This window comes from Lissotriton vulgaris, chromosome 3_2 (genome assembly GCF_964263255.1).
Source record: "Lissotriton vulgaris chromosome 3_2, aLisVul1.2, whole genome shotgun sequence".
In the NCBI taxonomy this organism is placed as follows: domain Eukaryota; kingdom Metazoa; phylum Chordata; class Amphibia; order Caudata; family Salamandridae; genus Lissotriton; species Lissotriton vulgaris.
In genome coordinates, this window is record NC_141690.1 from 249,462,204 (window position 1) to 249,490,005 (window position 27,802).

At 46.4% G+C, this 27,802-nt stretch overlaps 1 protein-coding gene across 1 annotated transcript in view; it reads right to left on the minus strand.

The window, feature by feature from the left end:
- The window catches only part of GFRA4 (GDNF family receptor alpha 4), a 779,926-nt gene extending 752,503 nt beyond the window's left edge, over positions 1 to 27,423 (minus strand). Inside the window, exon 1 of the mRNA XM_086964305.1 lies at positions 26,928 to 27,423. Coding sequence (XP_086820431.1) covers positions 26,928 to 26,967 — 40 coding nt within the window. The 5' untranslated portion in view covers positions 26,968 to 27,423. The remainder of the gene's footprint in view (positions 1 to 26,927) is intronic.
- Positions 27,424 to 27,802: the final 379 nt, after the last annotated feature.

Genomic DNA, 27,802 nt, shown 5'->3' on the forward strand with positions numbered 1-27,802 from the left:
TTGCGTCCAAGAGAGCGTCTCTCAATGGCCACAAGGCAGTGACTCTTACTTCAACCCAAGAGAATCGCTCTCAATTGCACTGAAGAGAGCAGCTCTCAGTTGCGCCCAAGAGAGCGTCTCTCAATGGCCCCAAGGCAGCGACTCTTACTTGAAACCAAAAGAATCGCTCTCAGTTTCACTAAAGAGAGCATCTCGCAGTTGCGTCCAAGAGAGCGTCTCGCAATGGCCACAAGGCAGTGACTCTTACTTCAACCCAAGAGAATCGCTCTCAATTGCACTGAAGAGAGCAGCTCTCAGTTGCGCCCAAGAGAGCGTCTCTCAATGGCCCCAAGGCAGCGACTCTTACTTGAAACCAAAAGAATCGCTCTCAGTTTCACGAAAGAGAGCATCTCGCAGTTGCGTCCAAGAGAGCGTCTCTCAATGGCCCCAAGGCAGTGACTCTTACTTCAACCCAAGAGAATCGCTCTCAATTGCACTGAAGAGAGCAGCTCTCAGTTGCACCCAAGACACCGGCTCTCAATGGCCCCAAGGCAGCGACTCTAACTAGAAACCAAGAGAAGAGCTCTGAATTGGACTGAAGAGCGATGCTCTCAGTTGCTCCCAAGAGAGCGGCTCTCAATGGCCGAGAGGCAGTGGCTCTAACTAGAAACCAAGAGAAGAGCTCTGAATTGGACTGAAGAGCGATGCTCTCAGTTGCTCCCAAGAGAGCGGCTCTTAATGGTGGCAAAGCAGTGGCGCTTCCTGGAAACCAAGAGAACAGCTCTTGATCGCACCAAGAGAGCAGCTCTCAGTTGTGCCCAAGAGAGTGGATCTTAATTGAACCCAAAAAATGTGCTCTCAATTGCACTAAAGAAAGCCGCTCTCAGTAGTGCCCAAGAGAGCGGCTCTCAATGGCTCTAAGACAATGACTCCTACTTGAACCCAAGACAAGCGCTCTCAATGGCTCTAAGACAATGACTCTTATGAGGTTCCGTGACGATTTGAACCCGTGTTTTCAATATTGTCGTAAATACATAATTTTGGTATCGGTGAACCGCAAATGGTCCATTTAGCATATCCTGGTGTTTTCGCTATGCTACGAGCAAGAGTACTCCTGTTACAAACACATTTCTGATCTACCCATGGCATCCATCTTAGATCATGGCAGCCATTTTGTGTTTCTTGCCCTCACATAGACAATGGTTACGCAATGACCTCTGATTACTTCATTTCGATTAAGGACACGTAGGCTTAGCCGGAGATTCACCTCTCTAGTGACACGTGCACCTTAGAACAGAACACGCTGTGGCTGCATGACTCGACAAAGGCTGCCTCCTCTGCCCGAGGCCAGTCCTGCTATACTGGTTCTCGTGTTCGTTGGCCTGATCATGATTAGGCGGCCGAAGCTGGTAGCCTTGCCCATTTACGACCCACAAACATCTCTTATCCTGCTTTCCTATCTTCTGCACCTGGCTCCGCTCCTTTCTTTCTGGGCCTTTATTAGGGGGAGGTAACGAAATTTACGATGAGGAGGTCCGGCTCTTGAATGAAATGTTGACATGGGATTGTGATGGAATAGTAGGAACCCCTCTTCGTAATGTTTGACATCAGATATTATCGACGATTCCTGTGCAACGCCAAATATTTATTGTTTAGGACACAAAGGTTTGGGAATGTACTAACATGTGAAGAATTTGCCTGAAGGCCAATATTTCGTATATAAGGAGCAACCCTTCTTGTACAAATCGAACAGGCTCCTAGATACTGCCCGTGTGTAGTTTCTGTGACTTCTGTGTCCCTGCAGTAATAAACCTTTGGTCTTTGACACCACCATCGAGAAGCCCGTGTTTCTGTTTATTTGTGCACCGAGACAGGTAGAACTCAGGGGTCTTCGGGTGTTATCCCTGACACCTCTGGACGGAACCAAAAAGTCCAGAACTCCAATTGGCGCCCAACGTGGGGCGACGTCATTCGGTACCGGTCCAAAAGCCTGAAGAGTTCGAGAAGCTTCGTGTGAAGATTCCTGAGGGAGGCGCCCCACTTCATCGATCCCGGCATATCGCAAAAGTGGCCCGACGTTCTCTTCCACGCTTGTTCCCGTTCAAGACGGCTGCAGTGGTCCGTTGCCTTGACCGTCGCCCTGTCTTGGACCCGAGGTGCAGTCCTTAGTACGGCGAGACGAGACGGGATTCTCCTTGGTGACGTCTTCAGTGCCTCAGTTAAGTATTTAGTGGTTGCTAGTTGGTTACTTCGTAAGGGTTGTTAAAATCCTTTTGGTTCTTGGTTTGGTTTGGTTTCGTAAGATTATCACTGGTTATTCTAGTTACGATAATCATTTGGTTTAGTTTTGGGTATCGATACATTTGTTCGCTTTGGTAGGCCTAAATTCTTGGTTCGAGTGCACATTTCTGTTCGTGTTGTTGTTTGTTTTGTGTTCCGGATTATAAAATGGTAAGTCGGAAAAATTGTATGTTGTCGTGTTTTGGTTGCAACAGTGATTCCCGGTTGGAGGACTCATGTCTGGTTCCTCCGATTGGAACTCCCCTATATGATCTTTATTGTAAACACGGTGTGGGTCCTATATCTTATAATGAGGTGTGGGTCCGATACACGGAAAAAGACGGTGTCCTTAGTTGGCCACTGCATGGTAGTTTTGAACCTGAGGTCCTTGACAATTTAGAAGTGAAATTGTTTAAGAAGAAAGCCCGGCCGGCAATGTTTGATTCTTTCCGTTACTGGCGAAAAGAATCTAAACAGAGAGAAATTAAAAGGTTAAAGAAAGAACAGAAAGAGCAAGAGTTGACTTTAGAACAAGCTGCTAAACAGCTGCAAGTCAATGAGTCGGAAAAGGCAATAGAGGTGGCTACTAGAGAGCGTAATTTAGCGATAGACAAGTGCTATCCTGCCTTGCCATCGAGTACGGCTAAGATAGTAGAGGACCCCGAAAGTGATCCTCTGTTGTCTTACTTGTTACAGTCACCTCCACCGTATGCACAGGGTGCTACGGTCCCGCCTTTACCGAATGTTCAATTGCCGGTTGCTGGACAACCTGGTATTCCTGCTCCTGCCCCCTTGAATCAAGCTCCTGTACCTCCAGTAGTCAATGTGAATGTTCCTTCGGCACCCCCTCTTCCTGGGTTGCCGGCTTCTTTGCCTATACCTGTATCACTTATACCTGCTGTTTCACAAGCTACCTTGCCTGATACTCCTACTGTTTCTGGTCTATCTGTTCCAACTGCTACTGTGTTTTCTGCATCTGCTAGTATTATGACTCCGCTTTCTGTTCGTCGAAGAATCACTGATTCTGTCTCAAATATTCTATCTCCTTTCTATAATTCTTTAATTAAGACTCCTACCTCTGACTCTGTACAGAGGCGTAGTCAGCTTCCAAGTACTGAGGAACGGGGAATATTAGATTCCACGGCTCTCAGATGGATTTCGAAGAGTAGGAGATATAGTACTAGAGATGTATTAGATACATTTATGCAGTGGAAAGAACCAACACAACGGTATGTGTTCGACGAGATGTGCTCCCTTTTACGTGAGGAGTTAGAAGAAGATGATTCTGAATCGAATTTAGGAGAATTAATTAATGTTCAGAAAGAATTTGCTGCAGGTATGATAGTTGGCCAAGATATAAAAGAAGCGATGGAGCTAATTTTAAGTTATAGGAATGATCCATCACTTCGTTCACCAAGGGAGTTAGAGAAGAGTAGTACTAAGCAGAATCGCCAATATCCAATGAGGGAGGTTCCACCAATTTGGCGCGAAGCTGTACGAGCTGATGCTGTCAATGGCATTGCTGCCGCTCCGGCGCAATTCCAGAGAGTGTGGATACACATTCCGTGGAAGCGAGCTGAAGTGCTAGCAGTGAAAGAGGCCTTACCAGATCCGCGTAAAAATCCTGCTGGATATTATAAGGAGTTAGCGCAGACAGTTGAAGCTTGTGTGATGAATCTAGCGGACATTGACATGTTATTTGGGAATGTAGTCCCGCAACCAATTTGGGCCAAAATACGTAAAGAGAATCATCCAGTTGCCCTAGGTGGTGATTGGGCAGCTATCATAGCAGCAGATGGTCAGCAAATAGGTGGTTCCAAACCCGAACCTCTAATTGCTAATCTTCCAGGTAGAATAATTGACTTAATGAAGACTCTGATGCCAGCATTGCGCGTTAACTGGGACAAGTTGTCCGCATGCAGGCAAAAGAAAGACGAAAGTGTCTCCGACTTTTTCACAAGGTTCGAAGAGACTTTCGTAGATCATAGTGGTCAGGATATGAGCACGGAAGGAGGTCAGAGACTATTCGTTGATTAATTTGTACACAATCTGCTACCAGAGCTCTGCAATAAATTGAAAGATTCCGAAAGTGCGTGGGCTGTCTCTACGACTGCGCAAATACTTGCGACTGCACAGTATTATGAAAATAGGGATAAAGAGGAGAAAGAGAAATCAGATAAGAAAACGAAAGATTTAAAGACTAAAGTTCTTTTGCAACAGGCATATCCTCCTCGTATGAATCAGACAAATACACAGCAAGGGTCATATCAAAGGACAGATTATAGTTCACCGAGACCACAATATCAGTGGAACCAGTGTGCCTACTGTAAGAAAGAGGGTCATTATAAGAATGAATGTCCGATCTTAGCGCAAAATAATGCTGCAGCAGCTCAGAGAGGTCGTGGTGGTTCCATGCAGAATTCTAGGGGTCGAGGACGAGGTGCTATGCCTCCACAAACGAATGATCGCCCTTCTAATCACTTTGATCAGCGAAATGGACAGTCTGCCCAACAGAATAGATCTCAACAGTACCATGTTGAAGACTATTGTGAAGTAGATGAGGGATTTCAACAAACTGAATACTAGGACAGCCATGGACAAAGAGAGGGAGTGGTATCAGTTCCAGTGGATCAGAGTGGGCCTTATGTCGCGGTAGCAACATCAGGTGTAGTCGAACCGTTTCTGTTGGATACTGGTGCCGCAAAAAGTTCTATCATTCATGCGAAACTCCCTGGCGCACCTTTGTCCGGCTTAACAAATGTTTCTGTAGGTTTTTCAGGCGCCCCTGTTTACAACCCCGTATCTGGTCCTTTGGCTATTTCTGTTGGACCCCGTCAATTGAAAGCACCTTTGATTTTGACGACAGGTTGTAATGAAAATCTGCTTGGTTTAGACTTGTTAAAACGCCTATATGCGACATTGTACTGTTCTCCGTCAGGAGTGCAGCTTACGTTGGGTAAAAGAATCACCTCTCCGATGTACTTATCAATGGATGCACTCCCGCCCGAGCTGCGTTCACTCCCTGATACTCTTTGGGCGACTGGTCCTAATGATGTAGGCCTTTTGGAAATACCACCATATGTAGTCACTTTGAAAGCAAATGTCAAATTTCCACGAATTCCTCAATACAAAATTTCGAGTGAAGGTGAACGTGCACTTTTATTGATTGTGCAAGATTTGATTAAGAAAGGTGTGGTTGAGGAAACTAGAGGAAATGTCTGTAACAGTCCTGTATTACCGATTTTAAAACGTACTGATCCTTCAAAGCCTCCAGTTTATAGGTTTGTTATCGATCTCAGAGAGGTTAATAAAATTGTGGTTCCGCAGCTTCCTGTGGTTCCAGATATTACTGCATTGTTAACGTTGATTCCTGCAACAGCCACATGGTTTTCAGTCATCGACTTGAAGAATGCCTTTTTCAGCATTCCGATAGCCGAAGAAAGCAGAGATATTTTCGGCTTCTCTCTAGGAGGTCGAAGCTTCAGGTTTAAACGTGCTCCACAAGGCTATTGTGAGAGCCCATCCATTTACAGTCAGGCACTAAAAAGTCAGTTAGATTCCTTTGTACTTCCTCCTGGTTCGGCCCTAGTGCAGTATGTAGATGATCTTCTGGTGGCTGCCGATGACAAGGAAACTTGCAAAGCAGCTACAATTTCGTTATTGCATCATTTGTCTAGTTTGAACCATAAGGTGTCACCTTCCAAAATGCAATACTTCTGCCAAGAAGTGACCTACCTAGGTCATCTCTTGTCAAAGGAGGGAAGGAAGTTGACCCCAGAGAGAATAAAAGCAATTACACAGATGAGTGTTCCCCGCACACAGAGAGAAGTACGTGCCTTTTTAGGTATTACCTCGTACTGTAGGCAGTGGATCCCAAATTTTTCTCTGTTGGCAAAACCATTGGTAGCTTTGACTGGGAAAAATGTTCCGAGTCCGGTACCATGGTCTGCTGAATGTCAGGAGAGTTTTTCTGAGTTACGAAATGCACTATGTTCAGCTCCTGTATTGGGTACACCCGACTACAGTAAGCCATTCACGCTCTATGTTCACGAGAGAGAAGGTTGCGCGTTGAGTGTTCTGACACAGAGATTTGGTGATAAACAACGCCCTTGTGCGTATTTTTCATCAACATTAGATCCAGTAGCTAGAGCATTGCCTAGTTGTTTGAGGGCTACAGCAGCAGCTGCGGCTTCCATTCGACAATCTGCTGGTTTGGTGATGAACAACATGCTAGTGGTCATGGTTCCTCATGCTGTGGACACACTCATGAACCGAACTAAGACGCAATACCTTACTAGTGCTAGATTATCAGGCTATGAGCTGACACTGTTAGCGAGTCATATTCAGATCAAAAGATGCAATGTATTGAATCCAGCAACATTGTTGCCGACTAATCAGGAGTCGAGTGATTCTGAACCCCATGATTGCTGTTTCAGAACCGAGGAAGAGACAAAAGGACGAATTGATTTAAAAGACACTCCGTTGTCAGATCCAGATGGCACGTTGTATGTTGATGGGTCATGTTTTAAATTGGAGAATGGTGATGTGACTGCTGCCTATGCAGTAACAACTTTGAGAACGATTGTGGAGACTGCAAGAGTGAGTCAGAATTCTGCCCAAGCTGCAGAATTAATCGCTCTAACGAGAGCGTGTATTTTAGCTAAGGGAAAGAGAGTGAATGTATTCACAGATAGTCAGTACGCGTTTGGCGTGGCCCATAGTTTTGGCCGTTTGTGGAAAGAAAGAGGTTTCATTACGTCCCATGGGACTAAGATTCAACATGGTCAGCTAGTTAACGACTTGTTGGAATCTCTAACCTTGCCGACTGAAGTTGCGATTGTGAAATGCAGTGCTCATAAAGCAATCACGGATGATGTTGGTCGTGGAAATGCTTTTGCTGATGAAACCGCTAAACAGACAGCTAGAAATATGATGAGTAGGATGTATGTTGCTACGTCTGCAAGATGGATTTCTGAATCTGGAATGTGTGAGGACACAGTGGAAAGTGTGAAAGAAATTCAGAAGGAAGCGACTGAGAAGGAAAAGCTTGCATGGAAAGAGAGTACGGGTAAATTGGACTCGAGTGGATGTTGGATTGATTTGTCGGAACAACAGCGTTGGATGTTGCCTGATGCGTACGTGCTTGCAGTGGTTACGATGGCACATGGAGTAGCACACATTAGTTCTAAAGGGATTTGTAAGATGTTGGCTCCAGTCTGGAAGAATGATGGGATTAGTAAGTGTGCAGAGAGAGTGGTGAAAAATTGTATGGTATGCCTGATGCATAATCCTGGCAAGGGAGTCCCCACACCTGCTGGCCACTTTGCTCCTCCTTCTCGCCCCTTTGAAGTGATTCAGTTAGACTTCATTCACATGGATCGCTGCAACAATCTAAAATACGTCCTGGTGGTAGTCTGTGCTTTTTCCAGATGGATCGAAGCATATCCACTGAAGGACAATACTGCCTTGTCAACTGCCAAAATTCTTCTCAAGGAATACTTCCCTAGGTACGGAATGCCACGGATTGTATGGTCAGATAACGGAAGTGAGTTCGTAGGGAAAGTAATGCAGAGTGTGTGTGCCGGTTTAGGGATCAAGCAAAAATTCCACAGTGCAAACCATCCCCAGTCTGCTGGTTTAGTTGAGGGTTACAATGGCACCCTCAAACTAAAACTTGCTAAAATACAGGCATCTACGGGTTTGTCCTGGCCAGATGCACTACCCTTAGCTTTGTTATCAACGAGAGCGACTGTACATTCTAGAGTAGGGCTTAGTCCTTATGAAATAGTCTTTGGACGTCCCGCTAATATTTGGGGAGTGCCTAGGCCAAAGGAATTTTGTTCTCTGGAATATCCAATGTTGATTGACTACCTTTACGACTTGACTGCTAAATTGAGTCTTATTCACCAACAGGTTTTCGATGCATTGCCAAAGCCACCGGAGAGTCCAGGTCATCAGCTGAAACCAGGGGACAACGTTGTCATCAGGAACTTTGCGAGGACGAAAAACCTTCAACCCAGATTTGTCGGCCCCTATCAAGTATTGCTGACGACGAGAACTGCTATTCGTGTGGCTGGTCGCAAGAACTGGATCCACACGACGCACGTCAAACGTGTGCCCCTGCCGCTTCCTTACGATAACTGGGTTAAGAAGGGAATTGGTGCCTCTGAGTTTGAACGGACACCCAGGTTTATCCCTTTCAGTGATGCCGAACTAATAACTGACACATCGAACTCTGGCTCTCCTCCTGAAATTGTTCCTTTGAATTCTGAACATTTGCCCTCTGCATCAGAAGAAACTTTGCCATCTGCGAACTTGAACATTGCGACCTCTGCTGAAAATACACTGTTTCCAGACCAAACAGCTCCTGCAAAACTGAGATACAATTTACGGTCTCGCAATATGGACAAATAAAGCAGGAAACTGCCTATTGTAACATTTGAATTTTAATACTTTTGCCTTCAGCCAGGAAGTTTGCTATTGTTTTGTTGTTTTAAATTGCCTTGCCGTCTGGGTAGCCGTAGGGTCGTGGCTGTGTGCCTAGTTGAATCTGCGGGGGTCAGACACAAGGTCGATCTTTCTGTTAGTTCTGGGAACTCCCAGGGCTGATAGAGGCATTTTCATCTACGTACACATCATCAGTGGTCGCGAGCGGATTGTAGAAGATGGAGCTTCCTGCGCTGCAACGAGAAAATGTGATCTATGTTCGCAGAAATAGACTTTACAGAATTTTACACAGCAAATGCTTTCTGATGCAATGTGCTATTACATTTTTAATTGTTTTGATAACGTTGGTGGGTGGAATCGTCTTTGGTGTGAACTTGATTTTTATGCCGGTAACTACAGTACCTCCCCTTGATCCTGCTACTTCTACTGTTTCCTCTATGCATTCTTTTCACTCGTTTCCTGAACATGAGCAAGCTCGACGCTCAGAATTTATTAACAACACTTTCGTACAGCTCTTGCATCAACACCAACTGGTAGTTAACACTACAAACTGCTGGGTGTGTGGCTTGATACCCCACACTATGGATAAAGGCATTCCCTATCTAGTTTTGCCTTTTAGCTATAATGGATCATTTCAGGCCCTTCAGACCATTTTTGCTTATGCCCTTGAAACCTATCCTCCGCGTCCACCATGTTCCACTAAATACAACTCTGCCAACAAAGCTTTAGTTCAGGGAATTATTGACATGATCAAGGACGTCAATAATACTCCATCTTACCCTAGAGATGAGTTACGAGTATATTTGAGTTGGAACTCTACAGAGTATCGCCTTAGTTTGGGAGAAAGCAAGCGTAAAAGCTCAACTCCAATCTGGGTCGTGCCTCACCGAGGTCAGGTCTGTTTGCAAGGGAATGGGAGAAATCCGAGAGCTCAGCTAGGGAGGAGTGAGTGCGTTGAGACTTATGTGTTTCCGTCTAACTCTTCCCCTGCCTTCCTTACTGCTAGGGGTACCTACTTCATCTGTCAAGACAGAGCGTATACATGGCTGCCTGCTGACTTTTCAGGTTCATGTTATATTGCTCGATTGTTGCCTCCGACTTACACTGCTTCTTCTGATTATCACAAGACCAGAGTAGCAAGAGGTGTCTTCAGCAAGGAAGATACCGCTGGTCAGGAAGCTGGAGACTTCTTCAAGGGTTTCCTTCCGTTCTGGGGGCCTATGGCCAATAGTAGAAACATACGTCAGCTAACACGGGTAGTTGTATCTACTATTACCGAAACTGCAGGTGCCCTTAGCAACTTAACAGCTGAGCTTCAGGCGGATAGACTCATGACGTTGCAGAACCGTATGGTTCTAGACGTGATACTTGCAGATCGAGGTGGGGTATGCAGAATGATCCAATCGAGCTGCTGTGTTTTTATTCCCAATAATGCTCCAACTGTCTATGAGGCGATCTCTAAGCTACACAAGATTTCCGACTCCATACACGTAGACCAGGGAAACTGGTCCTTTATGGAGTGGTTTTGGACTCTGATATCAGCGTGGGGATGGAAGGTTCTGATGGCCATTGGTGTCATCTTAGTGTTCCTATTCTCATGCTGCCTGATTATCCAGTGTGGTCCAGCTTGGTGTAGTCTTTGTGCTGCAACATGTTTCAGAAAACCACCTGCGTTTGGAGAAAAGGCACGAGAGTGGATGATGATACAACAGCATGTCACTGACCTGATGAGCATAGAGTTAGACTCTGACATAGACTGAGTAATTGCCTATGTAAGGGCAAAAGGAGGGTCTGAGGTTCCGTGACGATTTGAACCCGTGTTTTCAATATTGTCGTAAATACATAATTTTGGTATCGGTGAACCGCAAATGGTCCATTTAGCATATCCTGGTGTTTTCGCTATGCTACGAGCAAGAGTACTCCTATTACAAACACATTTCTGATCTACCCATGGCATCCATCTTAGATCATGGCAGCCATTTTGTGTTTCTTGCCCTCACATAGACAATGGTTACGCAATGACTTCTGATTACTTCATTTCGATTAAGGACACGTAGGCTTAGCCGGAGATTCACCTCTCTAGTGACACGTGCACCTTAGAACAGAACATGCTGTGGCTGCATGACTCGACAAAGGCTGCCTCCTCTGCCCGAGGCCAGTCCTGCTATACTGGTTCTCGTGTTCGTTGGCCTGATCATGATTAGGCGGCCGAAGCTGGTAGCCTTGCCCATTTACGACCCACAAACATCTCTTATCCTGCTTTCCTATCTTCTGCACCTGGCTCCGCTCCTTTCTTTCTGGGCCTTTATTAGGGGGAGGTAACGAAATTTACGATGAGGAGGTCCGGCTCTTGAATGAAATGCTGACATGGGATTGTGATGGAATAGTGGGAACCCCTCTTCGTAATGTTTGACATCAGATATTATCGACGATTCCTGTGCAACGCCAAATATTTATTGTTTAGGACACAAAGGTTTGGGAATGTACTAACATGTGAAGAATTCGCCTGAAGGCCAATATTTCGTATATAAGGAGCAACCCTTCTTGTACAAATCGAACAGGCTCCTAGATACTGCCCGTGTGTAGTTTCTGTGACTTCTGTGTCCCTGCAGTAATAAACCTTTGGTCTTTGACGCCACCATCGAGAAGCCCGTGTTTCTGTTTATTTGTGCACCGAGACAGGTAGAACTCAGGGGTCTTCGGGTGTTATCCCTGACACCTCTGGACGGAACCAAAAAGTCCAGAACTCCACTTACTTGAACCCAAGACAAGCGCTCTCAATTGCACTGAAGAGAGCAGCTCTCAATAGCTCTAAGACTATGACTCTTACTTGAACCCACGAGAAGCGCTCTCAATGGCTCTAAGACAAAGACTCTTACTTGAACCCAAGACAAGCGCTCTCAATTGCACTGAAGAGAGCAGCTCTCAATAGCTCTAAGACTATGACTCTTACTTGAACCCACGAGAAGCGCTCTCAATAGCTCTAAGACTATGACTCTTACTTGACCCCAAGACAAGCGCGCTCAATGGCTCTAAGACAATGACTCTTACTTGAACCCACGACAAGCACTCTCAATGGCTCTAAGACTATGACTCTTACTTGAACCCACGAGAAGCGCTCTCAATGGCTCTAAGACTATGACTCTTACTTGACCCCAAGACAAGCGCTCTCGATTGCACTGAAGAGATTAGCTCTCAATGGCTCTAAGACAATAACTCTTACTTAAACCCACGACAAGCGCTCTCAATGGCTCTAAGACTATGACTCTTACTTGAACCCGCGAGAAGCACTCTCAATGGCTCTAAGACAATGACTCTTACTTGAACCCAAGATAAGCGCTTTCAATGGCTCTAAGACTATGACTCTTACTTGAACCCAAGACAAGAGCTTTCAATGGCTCTAAGACAATGACTCTTACTTGAACCCAAGACAAGCGCTCTCAATGGCTCTAAGACAATGACTCTTACTTGAACCCAAGACAAGCGCTCTCAATGGCTCTAAGACTATGACTCTTACTTGAACCCAAGACAAGAGCTTTCAATGGCTCTAAGACAATGACTCTTACTTGAACCCAAGACAAGAGCTTTCAATGGCTCTAAGACAATGACTCTTACTTGAACCCAAGACGAGCGCTCTCAATGGCTCTAAGACTATGACTCTTACTTGACCCCAAGACAAGCGCTCTCAATGGCTCTAAGACTATGACTCTTACTTGAACCCAAGACAAGCGCTTTTAATGGCTCTAAGACAATGACTCCTACTTGAACCCAAGACAAGCGCTCTCGATTGCACTGAAGAGATTAGCTCTCAATGGCTCTAAGACAATAACTCTTACTTGAACCCAAGACAAGCGCTCTCAATGGCTCTAAGACAATGACTCTTACTTGAACCCAAGACAAGCGCTCTCAATGGCTCTAAGACAATGACTCTTACTTGAAACCAAGACAAGCGCTCTCAATGGCTCTAAGACAATGACTATTACTTAACCCATGACAAGCGCTCTCAATTGCACTGAAGAGAGCAGCTCTCAATTGCTCTAAGACAATGACTCTTACTTGAACCCAAGACAAGCACTCTCAATTGCACTGAAGAGAGCAGCTCTCAATTGCTCTAAGACAATGACTCTTACTTGAAACCAAGACAAGCGCTCTCAATGGCTCTAAGACTATGACTCTTACTTGAACCCAAGACAAGTGCTCTCAATGGCTCTAAGACAATGACTCTTACTTAAACCCAAGACAAGCGCTCTCAATTGCACTGAAGAGAGCAGCTCTCAATTGCTCTAAGACAATGACTCTTACTTGAACCCAAGACAAGCACTCTCAATTGCACAGAAGAGATTAGCTCTCAATGGCTCCAAGACAATGACTCTTACTTGAACCCAAGACAAGCGCTCTCAATGGCTCTAAGACTATGACTCTTACTTGAACCCACGGCAAGCGCTCTCAATGGCTCTAAGACAATGATTTTTACTTGAACCCAAGACAAGCGCTCTCAATGGCTCTAAGACAATGACTCTTACTTGAACCCAAGACAAGCGCTCTCAATGGCTCTAAGACAATGACTCTTACTTGAACCCAAGACAAGCGCTCTCAATTGCACTGAAGAGAGCAGCTCTCCGTTGCGCCCAAGAGAGCAGCTCTTAGTGGCACTCACACTAGTACATGTGAAAAGCATCCAAGGAAGCAGCTCTTCCTTATACCCGAGGTTAGCTTCCAATTTGCACCTTAGAGAGCAGCTCTCAATGACTCCCAACAGAGGCCTCTCAGTTGACCCCTGAGAGAAGCTCTCCAGGGCTCCCAAGCGAGTGGTTCTCAATTGCAACAAAGAGACTAGCTCGAAATTGCAGCTGTCAATGAAGAGAGTGTCTCTCACTTAAACCCAAGAGACCTGCTTCAGTTGCCCTTATTTTTGCAAAGAGCTAGCAAAGATAGTGGTCACAAAATGATGGCCCAAATTGTAAGTCTACTTTTTGCAACCATTATCTCATTTTGCGAAACAACCTCTGTACTAATACGTCAGTTCCCAAAATACCGAATCAGAGGGGGTCACAGAACAAATGGCCTAATTATTAGTCATTAGCCGGGTCACAAATAGTGACTCTCTCTGATTGGCTACAATGGCGGCCTGCAGAGGGCAGTAGTCCAACATCCCTGTGATTGTAGCACCCTTGTCCCCTGGAGGTTGTTCAAAAAAAGACTTAAGTCAGAGTTGTAAATAATCCCCTTGGACCACTGCCTACTCTCCATAAAGCTACCACTCCGTTTCTCAAATGGGAATGGGTTGAAAGGGGTAATGGGTTAGCTCACTTCAGCCACTGACTAACTTGACTGTGAGCCAATGCTTGTTTGAAGTTGATAATATTGGCACTATTGAGATGGGTGGAAATAACACCTATTATTTAATGACCAAGCAATGTCTCTGTTTCTGGTCATGATTAGAGCCATCAGTTCTGATTGCTTCGTATTGACTGCCTGTACCACTGTCCCGGAGTGGCGGCTGTGCCGCGGTCTCTTCCTGGTGGACCCCGATTGGTCTTCGCTTCAAGCACTTCACCCTCTTGCGAGATGTAGCGGACGTCGCACCAATGGGGTTCCTGACTACACAGATGACTCCCTCCTTGACCAGAAGCTGCTTAGCTGCCACCAGCATGCAGCCAGCCAGAAAATTAAAACTTATTTACATAGAATATCACATCAACCCAATGCAGGTGCATCCAGGCTGAACCATCAATGACTATTAATTTTAGAACATCATCCTTCCCTTCAAGTGTGCTTGGAGGTGCTTTTTTCTATTAAATGTGTGCAATGAATGGAGCACATTAATATCCTCATCTTTCAATTACTACTGCAAGCAATGCACAGAAGAATACGCCACACACCCATGTGTCATACAGAAGACTGTCCCGCCTCCTAAGCTATAGTCACTGGACAACCTCTTCTCAGGGTCTAGGATGCATGCCGGGGTCCAGAAATCCAGTGCTGAGGGTTCATGTGCCTGGCAGAGAGTCACTGTCACCATCACAGACACCTAAACATTGTCCCTCCAGTCTTGCATCGCCTTCAACCCCAGCTCCAGGACCTCTGAAGCCAGTAGAAGGAACCCCTATGCACATCTGGCTGAGAAATGAACCATCTCAAGGGGACAGCACCACATCAGGAGCCAGGACACTGCCAGACTGTTGGCCCAGAAATGGAAGAAGGAAGCACTTTTGGTCAGTTTGCGCAAAGTTTTGATAAATCCGACCCTGCATTCATACCCCTGGGCTCTCTCTCTCTCCTGCTGCTCTTAGGCACTCCAGGGCTCCTTTCCTTCTTAGCTGGTTTTGGGTTCTCCATACAGATTAGGAGGTCAGGATCCTTATTTCAGCGCGTGGACACGCCGGTGTGCGTAATCGCAGCGCTTTACAAATGTCCCAATAATAATAATAATATGTCATTACAGATTATGCGCCAAACACTGGCACTCAACCAAACCTCACTGTCATGAAAACTGAAGGCCTCGGACAATGAGAGCAGAACTGCACCAGTATGTCACATTGTTGAAGCAAGCGAACTACTGACACAGCACTTATTACTGTATATAGTTGCTGGATATTTTGTGAAAACTTAAGATATGGTCGTTTTTGGTGGAAAAACAATTTGTGAAACCTTGTAAACATTGTCACACTATGTCACTCAACTGTTAGGTTCATGTTACACTTGGGATGCTTTTGCACAAATTAGTTCCTTTTTAGGTCTCGCCTACGCAGCGCGCATGCGCTGCTTAGGAGAAAGACCTTAAGCCATCGATGCACCACTCAGGCCACACCGTGCACACGTTCCATTGCCTTCAATGGAAACGCGTGCACGTCTGGGTATTCCCTTGCGAGAGCGAGCTTGGCACCATATGTTTGTAATTAACTTACAAACACATGGTGCCCTTGCTCGCTCCCGGAAGGGAAGCGCTTTGTGTGACTCCCACTTTGTAAACCTGCGGCAGTTCAGAGGCGCGCACACTTGTTGTTATTCATTGTGGTCGAACGGCTAACATACACGCACATAATTACATGAAATGCAAACAACTACGTTTAAAATGGCTTGCCGTACCTCCGAGGACCTGAAACGTTTTTGAGAATGAACAACAATTTTGTGCATTGCAAAATACAAGTGAATATTCCCTGTCACTGTCTTCTTGAAATGATATTTCCAGAATCACGTGAGATCCCACCCGTCCTTTGTCACTTTCCAGCAGCCCTCCTCATGAAGCAGTAACACCTCGTTAGTTCATACTCGATTTTACCATGCCCCAGCCCACTTAAATTCCCACTACTCTGAGATGGCGCATTACTTTGCAAGGCATGCTTCTGCCGTCGCCCCACATACCCTGCCATCACTCGGCTTCCCTTGCATACCTTAAGGTACAGATTCCTGTTCTCTTCCCACAAGGTCGTGGACTCTCACTGCTTCTCAGCCAGTATCATTGGTAACCCCTACAAGACCACAACGTCCCCGTTACCTGCTCCATTACCCTCACCGGGTCATTCTCCCCTACCCCCGTCCGTTTACCCGCCCTCAGAGTGCACCAAGGTATTTAGCAGCAACCACGTACCTGACCCCTCGGCCCAAACCTGCCCACATCCCTTGTTCTCTTTTATTTCCAGCCCTGGTCTCTATCAGCTACTGCCTGCCCCCTACCCGCCAATATTGGGCAACCTTCCCCCTCTGGTGCCTGGCGTGTTGGTACCATGGAGGTCACCGGGTCTGGGCTGGCCCTGGGCTCAGTAACACGTCCGCAGAAGCTGCTGTGCTGTTGACTCCAGGAGGCTGGTGGGTGCCACCGCTTCACTTCTTTTAACCGTGAATCTTGATAAATGCACGTCTCACTTTCTCGAGTAACTAACTGGTCACTGGGTCTTCCTATTTGCAGTTGCCCATTTATAATACGGAAAATAGAACGTCAACCATATGATGGTAAATGCATAATAAAAGCGCATCTGCAACGGAACAGCCTTAACTATTTGTGTAGTTTGTCTCTTCACAGTATCTTCTTGCAGTGTGTAACATCGCAGCAAATTCTCCCGAAGAAGCTTGTTGTGTCCTAGGAATATGGCAGCCTTTTTATCTTCAATTTTAGTTGGTGGGAGGAGAAAAATAATGTTAGACATTGAAAAAAACCATAATGTTAAAGTCGTTTTGCACTGTTTGCCAGGCGGTCGTTTAAATAGTCACAGTGATAAATTTAAGCCCAATTGAAGGCCGAGAGATTAAGCGACAGTCTCGGACTCTCAATCTAAGTTTTGTTTTCTCCACTGAATTAACACTCTAGAAAAAGGAGTGCAGGGGAGGTGTGGTTTTGGGGCTGAATAACTGTCTTCAGAACTCGGCAACCAAGCTGCAATTTTTGGGCCTCCAATTGAACCACAGACATGTGTGATTCTGGTTAAGTAATTGTATCTCCCTACACATCAAATGAAAACAAACTCAGGAAGTAATGTAAAGCGGGCGTTCTGTGCGAAACTCCTTTGTGAATGGAGCAAAGACTGCATAACAGTGGATTGTGAGTTGCTTTTTGCATCACCTGGTATACAATTCAGAAAATAAAAAAACAAGGACAGCTATTAGGCTGATGTTAAAATCCCCTCAAATGCATCCTTGAAACCAAACCCTCCAACCATTCTTCTGACCCCATACCCAGTGTCATCGCCATTGATTTCTATACCAATACTCTCTCCTGTTGGACCAGGCTAGTTAATCTCTTCCTCAGTCAAGGATCCCCCCCAGCTGTCCTCAAAACAGGACAGGTTACCCCCTTCTAAAAAACCCTCTGCAGATGCAAACGACCTCAATAACTTCCGTCCCATCACCAATCTCCCTTTTCTTTCAAAGATCACAGAAAAATGTGTTGCAAAACAACTTTCCCAACACATTATGGACAATAATCTCCTTGACATGTTCCAGTCTGGCTTTATTCAAAATTGCAGCACCGAAACAGCCCTGCTGCGAGTGATCGATGATGCGCTGCATATACTCGATTCAGGGGAATCTTGCCTTCTGGTTCTTCTTGACCTCTCTGCAGCCTTTGACACTGTTAATCACAACACCCTCCTTAACATTCTTCAACAGAGAATGGGCGTGGAAGGGATAGTTCTCAAATGGTTTGCCTCATTCCTCTCGGACAGATCCCAAATTATCAAGATTGCAAACAGTCTCTCGTCTCCGCTGGTGTTTGGTCAAGGCGTCCCTCAAGGTTCTATCTTTGCTCCCACTCTGTTTAATCTCTATCTGGAACCATTAGGGAACCTCCTAAGCAAATCTGGAATCCTCTACCATCTCTATGCGGATGACACCCAAATCTACCTCAAGGTGTCTTCTTCTCAAGCTCTCTCACTACTCAACTCTACTCTCAACTCTATTCACAACTGGATGTTAGCTCACCAACTCATTCTCAATCCCTCCAAAATTGAATTCCTCCTCCTATTTAGCTCTCTCCCCGCCTCCTGTTCAATCCTGGATGGATCAGTTGAATTTACTCAACAGTAAACCCATCATTGTCGACTGCGCTAAATCCCTAGGTGTCGTACTTGACAAAAGACTCGACCTAATCTCACACATCAACTCCATTGCCAAGAGCGCACGTTATCAGATGCGCCTTCTTTCTAGGATTTGTCGGTTCTTCCCGGAGAAAGACCTAAAAACCTTGGTCCAATCGCTAGTTCTCTCTAGACTGGATTATTGTAATTCTCTTCTGACTGGCCTTCCCAAATCTCACCTCCCCCCTCAAATCCGTTCTCCATTCAGCAGCTCGCTTCATTTCAGGGTCCAAACGAAGTGACCACATCACTCCTATCCTGTCTTCTCTCCGATGGCTTTCCATCGAGGCTAGAGCTATTCAAAAACGGCGTGCATCACCCACAAAGCTTTGCACTCTTCCTCCCCGCGCTATCTGGCGAATAAAATGAAATTGTCTGGAGGCTCGAAAAGTTCATGCTTGAGCCCCCTCCTTCAAAAGGGAAAAATTGATGGCTCAATCGTTCTCATGTAATGCGGCGAGTTCCTGAAATCCCATTCCATTCCCAGGATAAGTAACACAACTGAAATAAATAACTTTAATCTAAGTGAAGAGGGATGTATGGATAGAAAAACAATAAAGCTATGGAAAGAAAACGGTTTTGAAAAAATAGATGACTTCCTGGCCGGTAATAGATGGAAGACATGGGATCAAATTGCTAGCCAGGTAAGCCATTCCCATTCCGTTCTGAAGTGGTCCTTTCTTATGTTGATTCCAATACTCAGAGAGCTGGATATGGGAAATCTCTTTGTTAAGTAAAATATCTCTACAGCACTGAATAATAAATCTCAAAAAAAGATGAGTATCTGGATAAAAATGTTAAAAGAGGACAAGAAACAGGAATCTTCTAGTAAGATTTTTGAGAGGTGGAAAAAAAGGGAGGATATTGAAATCAATCAACAAATTTGGGATAAAATAAACAAATTTAATAAAACCATCTTTCGCGGCGCTAATTTTAAGCGCATGCAATTTTATAACAAATGGTTGATTTACAGAACTTCCTCTTATCTCCACAATATTTTTCCATTAGTTCCCGATAAATGCTTCCGATGTGAGGAAAAAGGGACCTGGAAGCATATCGTCTGGGAATGTTCTAAAATCCCATCGCTATGGAGGGAAATTGAAAAACATCTTTCCTCCGAGCTTAAAACTTCTATAAATTTTGACGATCTAGTTCCAGTTCTAGGTTGTTCAGCGACCAACACCAAACATGACGAATTCCTCTTCATAGCTTCTCTTATAGTTAAATCACTCATATTGCAGTGCTGGAAAACCAATCAAGTACCGACCTTTCAGGCATTGAAGGCTAAATTTATACGAACACAGGGTAGGGAAAGAAAATATGCGCTAAGATCAGGGGCGCTCATAAAATATGAAAAGTTTTGGGGTGTTTTTGAATTGGAAATCTTTTGTCTGTCTTTATGCACTTCTCTTAAGCACTTTGGCACTTTATAAGTATCTCTCGCACTTCACAACTATGTCATGGATATTTGATTATTGATTATTTATGTATAACTATATGCCATGTATTACACCAAAGCTTTTAACAAATGTATTCAGAAATGCTAATCTTGTTTTTATGAACTCTCAATAAAAATAAATTTAAAAAAACAGAGAATCTGTAACTCGCTTCCTCCTTCGCTCCGTGCCATCACCTCCATCCAGATCTTCAAAGCGGACCTCAAATCTCTTCCATTCCAAAGACACTTTCAGAACTAATTCCTTCCTTCTCAGACCCCACCAGGAAGTTCTTCAGTCATTGTAAATTTGTTATATTTATTTTTATTTTTGTCTGTACATTCTTTGCTTGCTGTGTTTGATATTGTGTTCCTTTTGCCTGCGGTGTTTTGATTCTGTGGCCTGCTATTTTTGTAGGTTCCATTTTTGTAACATTTCTCTCATGTAACATAACTGGTTCTATTGTACAGTGCTCTGACACCTTTAGGTAAAGTCTGCGCTTTATAAAAATGCATTGAATAAATAAATAAATATGTTTACGGATACACTGTCCCGTGGTCAGGTCCCAGGTGTATGTGATCATATTGCCCTTTAGCATCAACCTGGGACATTGTTAAAGCTATTCTTGCTTTGTTCAGACAGTGCAGGTAAAGGAAGAGTTCAGTTGGTTTACTTTCTGGTTAAATAAGACATTTGAGATATTTCTTAGTAGCTGAACAAATGCCCTAATCTAGTGGCTGCTGTGCGTTCTTCTCTCTCACTCCTCTCGCGTTCTCTCTTTGTCTGTCTTTATTTGTGTTTCTCACTTTCCCTCATTCTCTCACCTCCCTTAACGCCCTCTCTCTACCTCAGCCTCTCCCCCCTTCTTTCTCTGGTCTCGCTCATTCCCTCTCTCTCTGATTCCTCCTCTTTCACCCTCTTGCTTTCACTCCTTCTCCCCCAATTCCCCCTTCGTCTCCCTCTCTTGTTCATACATCTTCTCTCTCACTTTCCCAGCCATCAGCACTGCTGCCCCCTGTACACCAACAGATATCGGTGCACATGGAAGATCCAACATAACATCTGAGCAGACAGACATCTGCATGAAAGAAAGAGTTTGCCCTGGAGATTATAATGTACTGGTGTTCGATGCTGAGAGGATGCTACCGTGCATAAAAGTGTCTGGGAACATTCATGCATACAAACAGTGGCTTCAATAAACCATAACAAAACACTGAGCTCCACCCAAGCAGGCCAGCAGAGACTGTCAGTTACCCCTCCACGGGACACACCCGCTTCACTTCTCCACCCGTCTGGAGGAAGAAGCATTTGCATAGCCAATAGGTCTCGCATTGGGGACCTTATAAGTGTTTAGCCATGCAACAGTTGATGTTGCGCACCAAGGATATTATACTGCAAAACTAAATACTTATAAGGTTCCAAAGGCGAGACCGATTGGCTATGCCAATGCTTGTTTGTATAATCTTTGTATATTTTGTGTATAATACATACATATGTGTTCAACAAACCTCTGATGTTTTTGGTCCTTTTCTCTATGCATCAGCATAACCCTCCTATCGCGATTGAGCATTAGCATTATATATAGATATATACTATTCCACAGGGACCATTGTTTTCTTGTTCTAATCAGTCACCCTGGTTCCGTAGTGAGTAGGGTTTCCTTGTTCTCCCCTTTCGACTGGGTGCAGTTTGTGGCCCGTGACAGTGCCCATGACCAGAGAGTGTTGGACACAGCCATAATTCAGTGCTTAATTTGTAAAATAATTAGTGCCAGGGCCCTCGATAGGAGGACACTCAAGTTTGCACCCTTTATTGCCCCTGCCAGCACTGCCAATGACAGTGCCAACACAACAACTAACCATCACATTCCTACAAGTGTGACAATTCAGACTATTCCAGGTCCCCACAGCTATTAGAATGTCTTGGGAGGCAGGTATTAGTCATTGTAAATGAAAATTGAATGAATAAACAGCTGTTGTTGTGCTCATACCTAAATTAGGTAGACAGCTCCGCCATGTGGCAGACTGTCATAACTGCCGGTGCTGGCAATTAAGTGCTGGTGCCGAGTACTGAAAATAACTGGCTCAAATTGAGTACTGCTTTATATGCTATGCCCAGCAGGCTTTTGGTACAGGAGGACTGGTTACAAGACATGGCACCGGGGAGCAATGGGGCAGTGACAACAGACTCATGGCATAGCCAGTGGGTATTTCAGACAGGGGTACTGGGCAAAGGTAGGAGTGGAAGGGCAGTGGCCCCTACTGGGTCATGGTGCTGGGCCCGGAGCAGAACCAAAGTTAATAACCTGTTCTCAGGGCTGTCATATCTAGAACAGGGGTCTGGCACCCATTGGGGCGGCCTTGCCAGCGAGCATGGCGGGCAGTGGTATTGACAAATATAAAGCAATTTTTAAGTATCTGATCAAAGAACGCCAAAATATCAAAGAAAAGGTGTGTATTAACTTATGTAATTGTTGTGTATTTAGAATAGGAAACAACAAACATCACATCGTCATCGTTTCTGGCTCCTTTATGTGAAGAATACCCTGGAGGAGCTAGGTTTTGGGAACCTCTTTACTCATCCTGTAACTATTGTAGCCCAGAATAAACTGCATGTAGGGAGAATTTTTCTAGAGCGGAAAAACCTACGCAGAGATGAGGCTGAAGGGTGCAAAAAGACAGTTTTTTATTTATTTATTTTGTCAATTTATAGGGCGCAACAGCTACCCAAGAAGGGTTTCCCGGCGCCTTACATATGCTTTTTTACGGACACCAATTTGCAACTTGGGAGCGATATCAGCAATTTGGACAAATAGCCTCCAGACATTGAGTGGTTTCATCCACTGAACAGACGTGATTCTCAAGTCAAAATCTACCTAACTTTGGAGCCTTGAAAAAGTCAGTAATGGCGACGAAACACGTGTTGGCTGTGGCTGAATCACATGCTTTTTTACGGACACCAGCCTGCAACTTGGGAGTGATATCAGCAATCTGGACAAATAGCCTCCAGACTTCGAGTGGTTTCATCCACTGAACAGTCGGATTCCCAAGTCAAAATCTACCTTACTTTGTAGCCTTGAAAAAGTCTCTAATGGCGACGAAACACGTGTCGGCTGTGGCTGAATCACATGCTTTTTTATGGACACCAGTCTGAAACTTGGGAGCGATATCAGCAATCTGGACAAATAGCTTCCAGACTTCGAGTGGTTTCATCCACTGAACAGACCGATTCCCAAGTCAAAATCTACCTTACTTTGGAGCCTTGAAAAAGTCACTAATGGCGACGAAACACGTGTCGGCTGTGGCTGAATCATTGTTACTTACAATCTAACGACTGTGACGAAGATCGCTTGCTGGACAAATAATTGATGGGTGTTTTGTTTTAAATATTTGTACTGACTGTGTGCTGTATACTTATCTTGTGATGTGCTCTGTCCATGTTGTCTTATGGATTTCATCCTATTATTGGCCTCGGACGTCATCTGGTCAGGCAAATGTCCTCAACAGATAACTGGACCCAGATGCACTAAACATCATTGTGAGTTCTCGTGTAATGTATACGTGCGCTATACAATGCAAATGGTGAATATGATATTGTCAGCCACTATTAGCAAAAGTTGACACGAGCTGGCGCAGTGCAGGCCTTCAAGCTTTGCACCCTGTAGTAGGAACCCCTGTTCATCTATGCAAAGTGGGCAGAAGGCAAACGGAACCCGTGCAAGCCCCACCAGGATTCCACGCAAGGCGCGAGCCGCTCAGTGACGCAAATGCACGCCCCCGCCTGTGCGTGAAACCCAGGCGCCGCATGAAAACAGGCGCAACCAAGGAACAGAACCATCGTTCCGTGGGCAATGATACGTGAAGCTTCCTCCAAAGGGGCGCACACTGCTGCTTTAGCCTCAGGTGTGTGCATGTGTGTGCGAAGAGTGGTCCTGGAGGGTGTGCACGGAGCAGACACTTACTCGCTACTGCACAATGATAAATCCTCTTTAGCGTTACGCAAACGTGACATTTGTCCGTAACCTCTACAAGTGACGTCAGCAAGTACCAGGCGGTGACTTTAGAGCTGCGCAGTGCTTGCAGTTCCCAGTGCAGCTCGCAGTGCAGCGTTGGAGGTTCCAGTGCAGTTCGCGCCAGCGCAGCGCTGCCGGTTCCCGCGCAGTGCAGCGCAGCTTGCAGGTTCCAGTGCAGTTCGCGCCAGCGCAGCGCTGCCGGTTCCCGCGCTGTGCAGCGCTGCAGGTTCCAGTGCAATTCGCGCCAGCGCAGCGCTGCCGGTTTCCGCGCAGTGCAGTGTAGCGCAGCGCTGCCGGTCCCCGCGCAGTGCAGCGTTGCGCGCATCTCAGTGCATGTGGCCTGTGAACGGTTCCAATGAAGATCGCATGCGGATACTCTGGCCTGCTCCGCCCCCGCCCTTCGAGTCATCAGCAGCTTCCGCAGGGACGTCTGGCTGCAAGACTGGACCCCCAGCAGCAATCAGGGCCTATTGTTAGCTGTACATTCCCGAGAAAGGCTGAACACTTCTGACTTCTGCAGACAAAGCTTCAGAACGCAGAAAAAGAACATAAAACTCCCAGCAAAGCTGCATAGGGTTCAGGAGCTGCTGTGTCTGTTCCCGGAATACAAGTTATTTATTTATTTATTTTTATTTATGAAGTGTTATCAAAAGAAACACAAAAAGCCAGCATGGTGTTACAGAAACGCAGATAATTTAGCAGTCATGGTCAATATATTACAAAATATAGATAATGACATTGAGTGAGTCCCCCATATCACACAGCGAAGCAGGTCCAATTTCAGCAACTTCAGGCATCAACCTACAGCTTAAAGCTGAATACAAGTTATTTAAAGTGGCCCCGCGCGCGCGCTCAGGAGGTCCCGGGTGTGCCGGGATGTAAAACAGATGACATACATGCAGGTCATGCTATGACCCGTCAGCCCACGGGTGGGGTTGAAGGCGGTGGGGGCGCTTATGAAGCCCCTCGTTCGGGATGCTTTTTAAATCCACGCTTTGCTGTCAGCAGCGCCTCTGTCTCTGCCCCCTGCAGGGCTGTCAGCTAGAAATGGAAAGCCGAGGAGCGAAGGCGCTGACAGCGCAGACCACCGCGGGGATGGAAGCCCGTGGAAGAGGGGGGAGAGGGGAGGGGTCAAAGGAGGGGCCGGTATCGTAGCATGGATATCATTGGGCCTGGTGCAAGGTATCTAGCACAAATTATCAGGGTGAAATGGCTCCAAGGCTCTGGGACCGGTGCCACTGCACCTGCCGCACCAATAGACGTTAGGCCTCTGAGCTCCACGTTTCTGCTCTCCGTTTGAGTGCACTGAAGAGTGAAATAAAGAAACAGCCGTTTGTAATCTGCCTCCTGAGATATGTGAATCAGTAGGTGCAACTCAGCTCTTCATCATAGAGAGGTCGACAAAAAGCATCCCTGAGCAAGACAGCTCGCATTCTTTTTTAAGATGAATTTTGCATCTCAGGACTTGGTAGTAGTCTGGTTTGAGCAGGCGCTAAAGAGGTCAAAATAATAAAATTAAAGAACGGGCCATTACAACGCCAGTCTTGGCACGAGCAGCGCCCACGGGAGCGCGGTTCACGCACGACTTTTGTTTCTGTCGTGAGAAACGAAATCTGACCGCCTTGTGAGGCTCGCGGCAGAGGAAGCTCCTCTTAGCTGCATATTTATCTAATCTGTCTTAAAGCGGGTCTCCTTTCAAAGAGGCGGTGGCACCTTTTGTGCCTGGTAACATCACCCCCCTGTGTTTACCGTGCCCAGAGCAGGGTGCCAGGAGAGGAAATCTCCGCTGTAAACAAACATCCCTTGCATTGTTCGAGGGCATTGTGCGTGGAAGTGTCACAGAACTATCCGCGTTTGATCCGCTGCCACTGAAGCTCAGCGGGCTGCTGCGCCTGCTGCTGCATTCTGCATGCGATCTACTGTCGCTGCGCCTACGCTCCAGCGCAGACTTTCATCTTCCAGTGGTTGATGAAAGTTCGAGGGCATTGTGCGTGAAAGTGTCACAAGAACTATGGGCGCTTTGATCCGCTGCCACTGAAGCTCAGCGGGCTGCTGCGCCTGCTGCTGCATTCTGCGTGCGATCTACTGTCGCTGCGCCTACGCTCCAGCGCAGCCTTTCATCTTCCAGTGGTTGGTGAAAGTATGTCAGTGGGCTGCAAAAGGGTAATGTTGCTTACTGGCAGTGCTTCACGCTGCAGCCGCTAATTAAAACACGATCAATTAGCCAAGGTTCGTCCCATCAACAACCAGCGCTCGCTGAAGCAACGAAAGCCTCGTCTCTTCTGCAAACAGGACCCGGCAGTGGAAAGAAGACACAAGCGCGGGTTGCAAACCAACAACATTGTGATTTTGTGAATGTGTGCTCCAGTTCAGTTGCTCCTCAGCACAAGCCGTGCGTGACACATTAACACGCCTTCTGCATTTGAGAGTGTGCGCCTTCAATAATGCGCCAGCACCCCGTTTCAACTCCTTCGGAGCGCTTTACGCAAGTTGACACAGCCGAGTTCATTATTCAGCGTAGATGTCTGGAGCACTATGCTCTGCGACTTCTGCAAGGTCAAGTACAAAGAAAGCGAGAATAGTTTGTACAGGATCACACGGTTTGTTCAAGTGGGCGAATGAGATCTGAAGCAATGTGCTTTGGCACCGAAGTCGACCACTTTTCAGCTGAAATACAACTGTCCATGAAATCACAGACCGGCATCTCAGCCGATGCCTGACACCAGACAGTACGTGTATAAAAAGAACGACTTTGAAAAAAATCCTGTTAATATAGCGCCTCGACAGACGCATCGCTGCGGTACAGACCATACACAGATGCAAGAGGGCACTTACAAGCTTCCTGGGGTAAATTTTGGGGTGAGGGGAAGCAGTGTGCCCTGACTCAGAGATCCTCATGTATAGAAAGATCAGCAGGTGGCAGGAACGGCAGAAGAGCACACAGCGGGACAGCGGGATGCGCCGGGAGAGGATGCGTGGCGGAGTGAAGGAAGTGTCCTTTTAAAGAGACGGTCTCCTCAGTGGTCAGTGCGCAAACACGCACCCAGGGGGGACGCCTGAGCTCACAATTAAACCTTAGATCACCTACAAGCCTGCGCAACAAACATGGATTTAGTCCCAGTAAAAAAAGGACGACAAAATGAACTTTTCCAGCTCGTTTCACAACACGACCAATAAAATGTTCATTAAACGCAGACTTACCCAAAAGGACTAAAAACAGACAGTAGCCCAGCTCCCTCATGGCGCCCACTCGGTACAATCCGCTGGCTTTCCGTGAAAGGGGCGAGTGTGCAACAATGAACACCAGTGCCTGGTGGGGAGTGCACCTTTTAGGGGGGATGGTTGTGTCAAGCAGCCCGGGTCCTCACAGGCAGCAGCATCCCTTCAGCATCCCGGACAAGGTGCAGGCGGACAGACAGGGGGTCTCGCACGCCCCCAGCACTCCTGCCACAAACTTTCCTCCAGTCCCGGGGGGTGGAGGCAGGTGGTGGAGAGGGGGGGCCGCTATCCCGCCCTGGGAGGTCGGTGAGAGTTGAAATCCAGTGCCTCCCGGTGAATCATGTCGTGTGAGCCCCCGGGGTGGGAGTCCGGGGTCTTCCTGCGGGGGGAGCCGCTGCTGATGCCGGGTGGGTGCAGTGCGTGAGCGGGGGACCCCTCGCCTCCGGTCGGACCGTCCTCCTCTCCGCAGCACCGGCTGCTCTGGCTGGCTCCGGCCCCGCCGTGTGTGAGCCCGGGTGCAGTACCGCCGGCCGCCGCCGGGAGAGGGGGGCGCAGCGGCTGCAGCCGGACATGATGTGGGGTCTCTTTATGGCGGCCTCACGCGCTGCATTACATCCCTGCAAGGCATCCGGCGGACCACCGAGGAAGCGGGTACCCCCTGCTGCGACGGGGCATCTGTGCCCAGACGTCGAGGGAGTGTGCGGGCACTTCAGAAGTGGAAGCGAAGCGATCCATCACCAATCACAGGAGCATTATTTGTATTATCAATAACAATTCTACAGCCCTACTAAGGAAATAAAACACCAGTACTCGTTATTATTGGCTTATTTATATTTATTATTTCTACTAACAGGTCA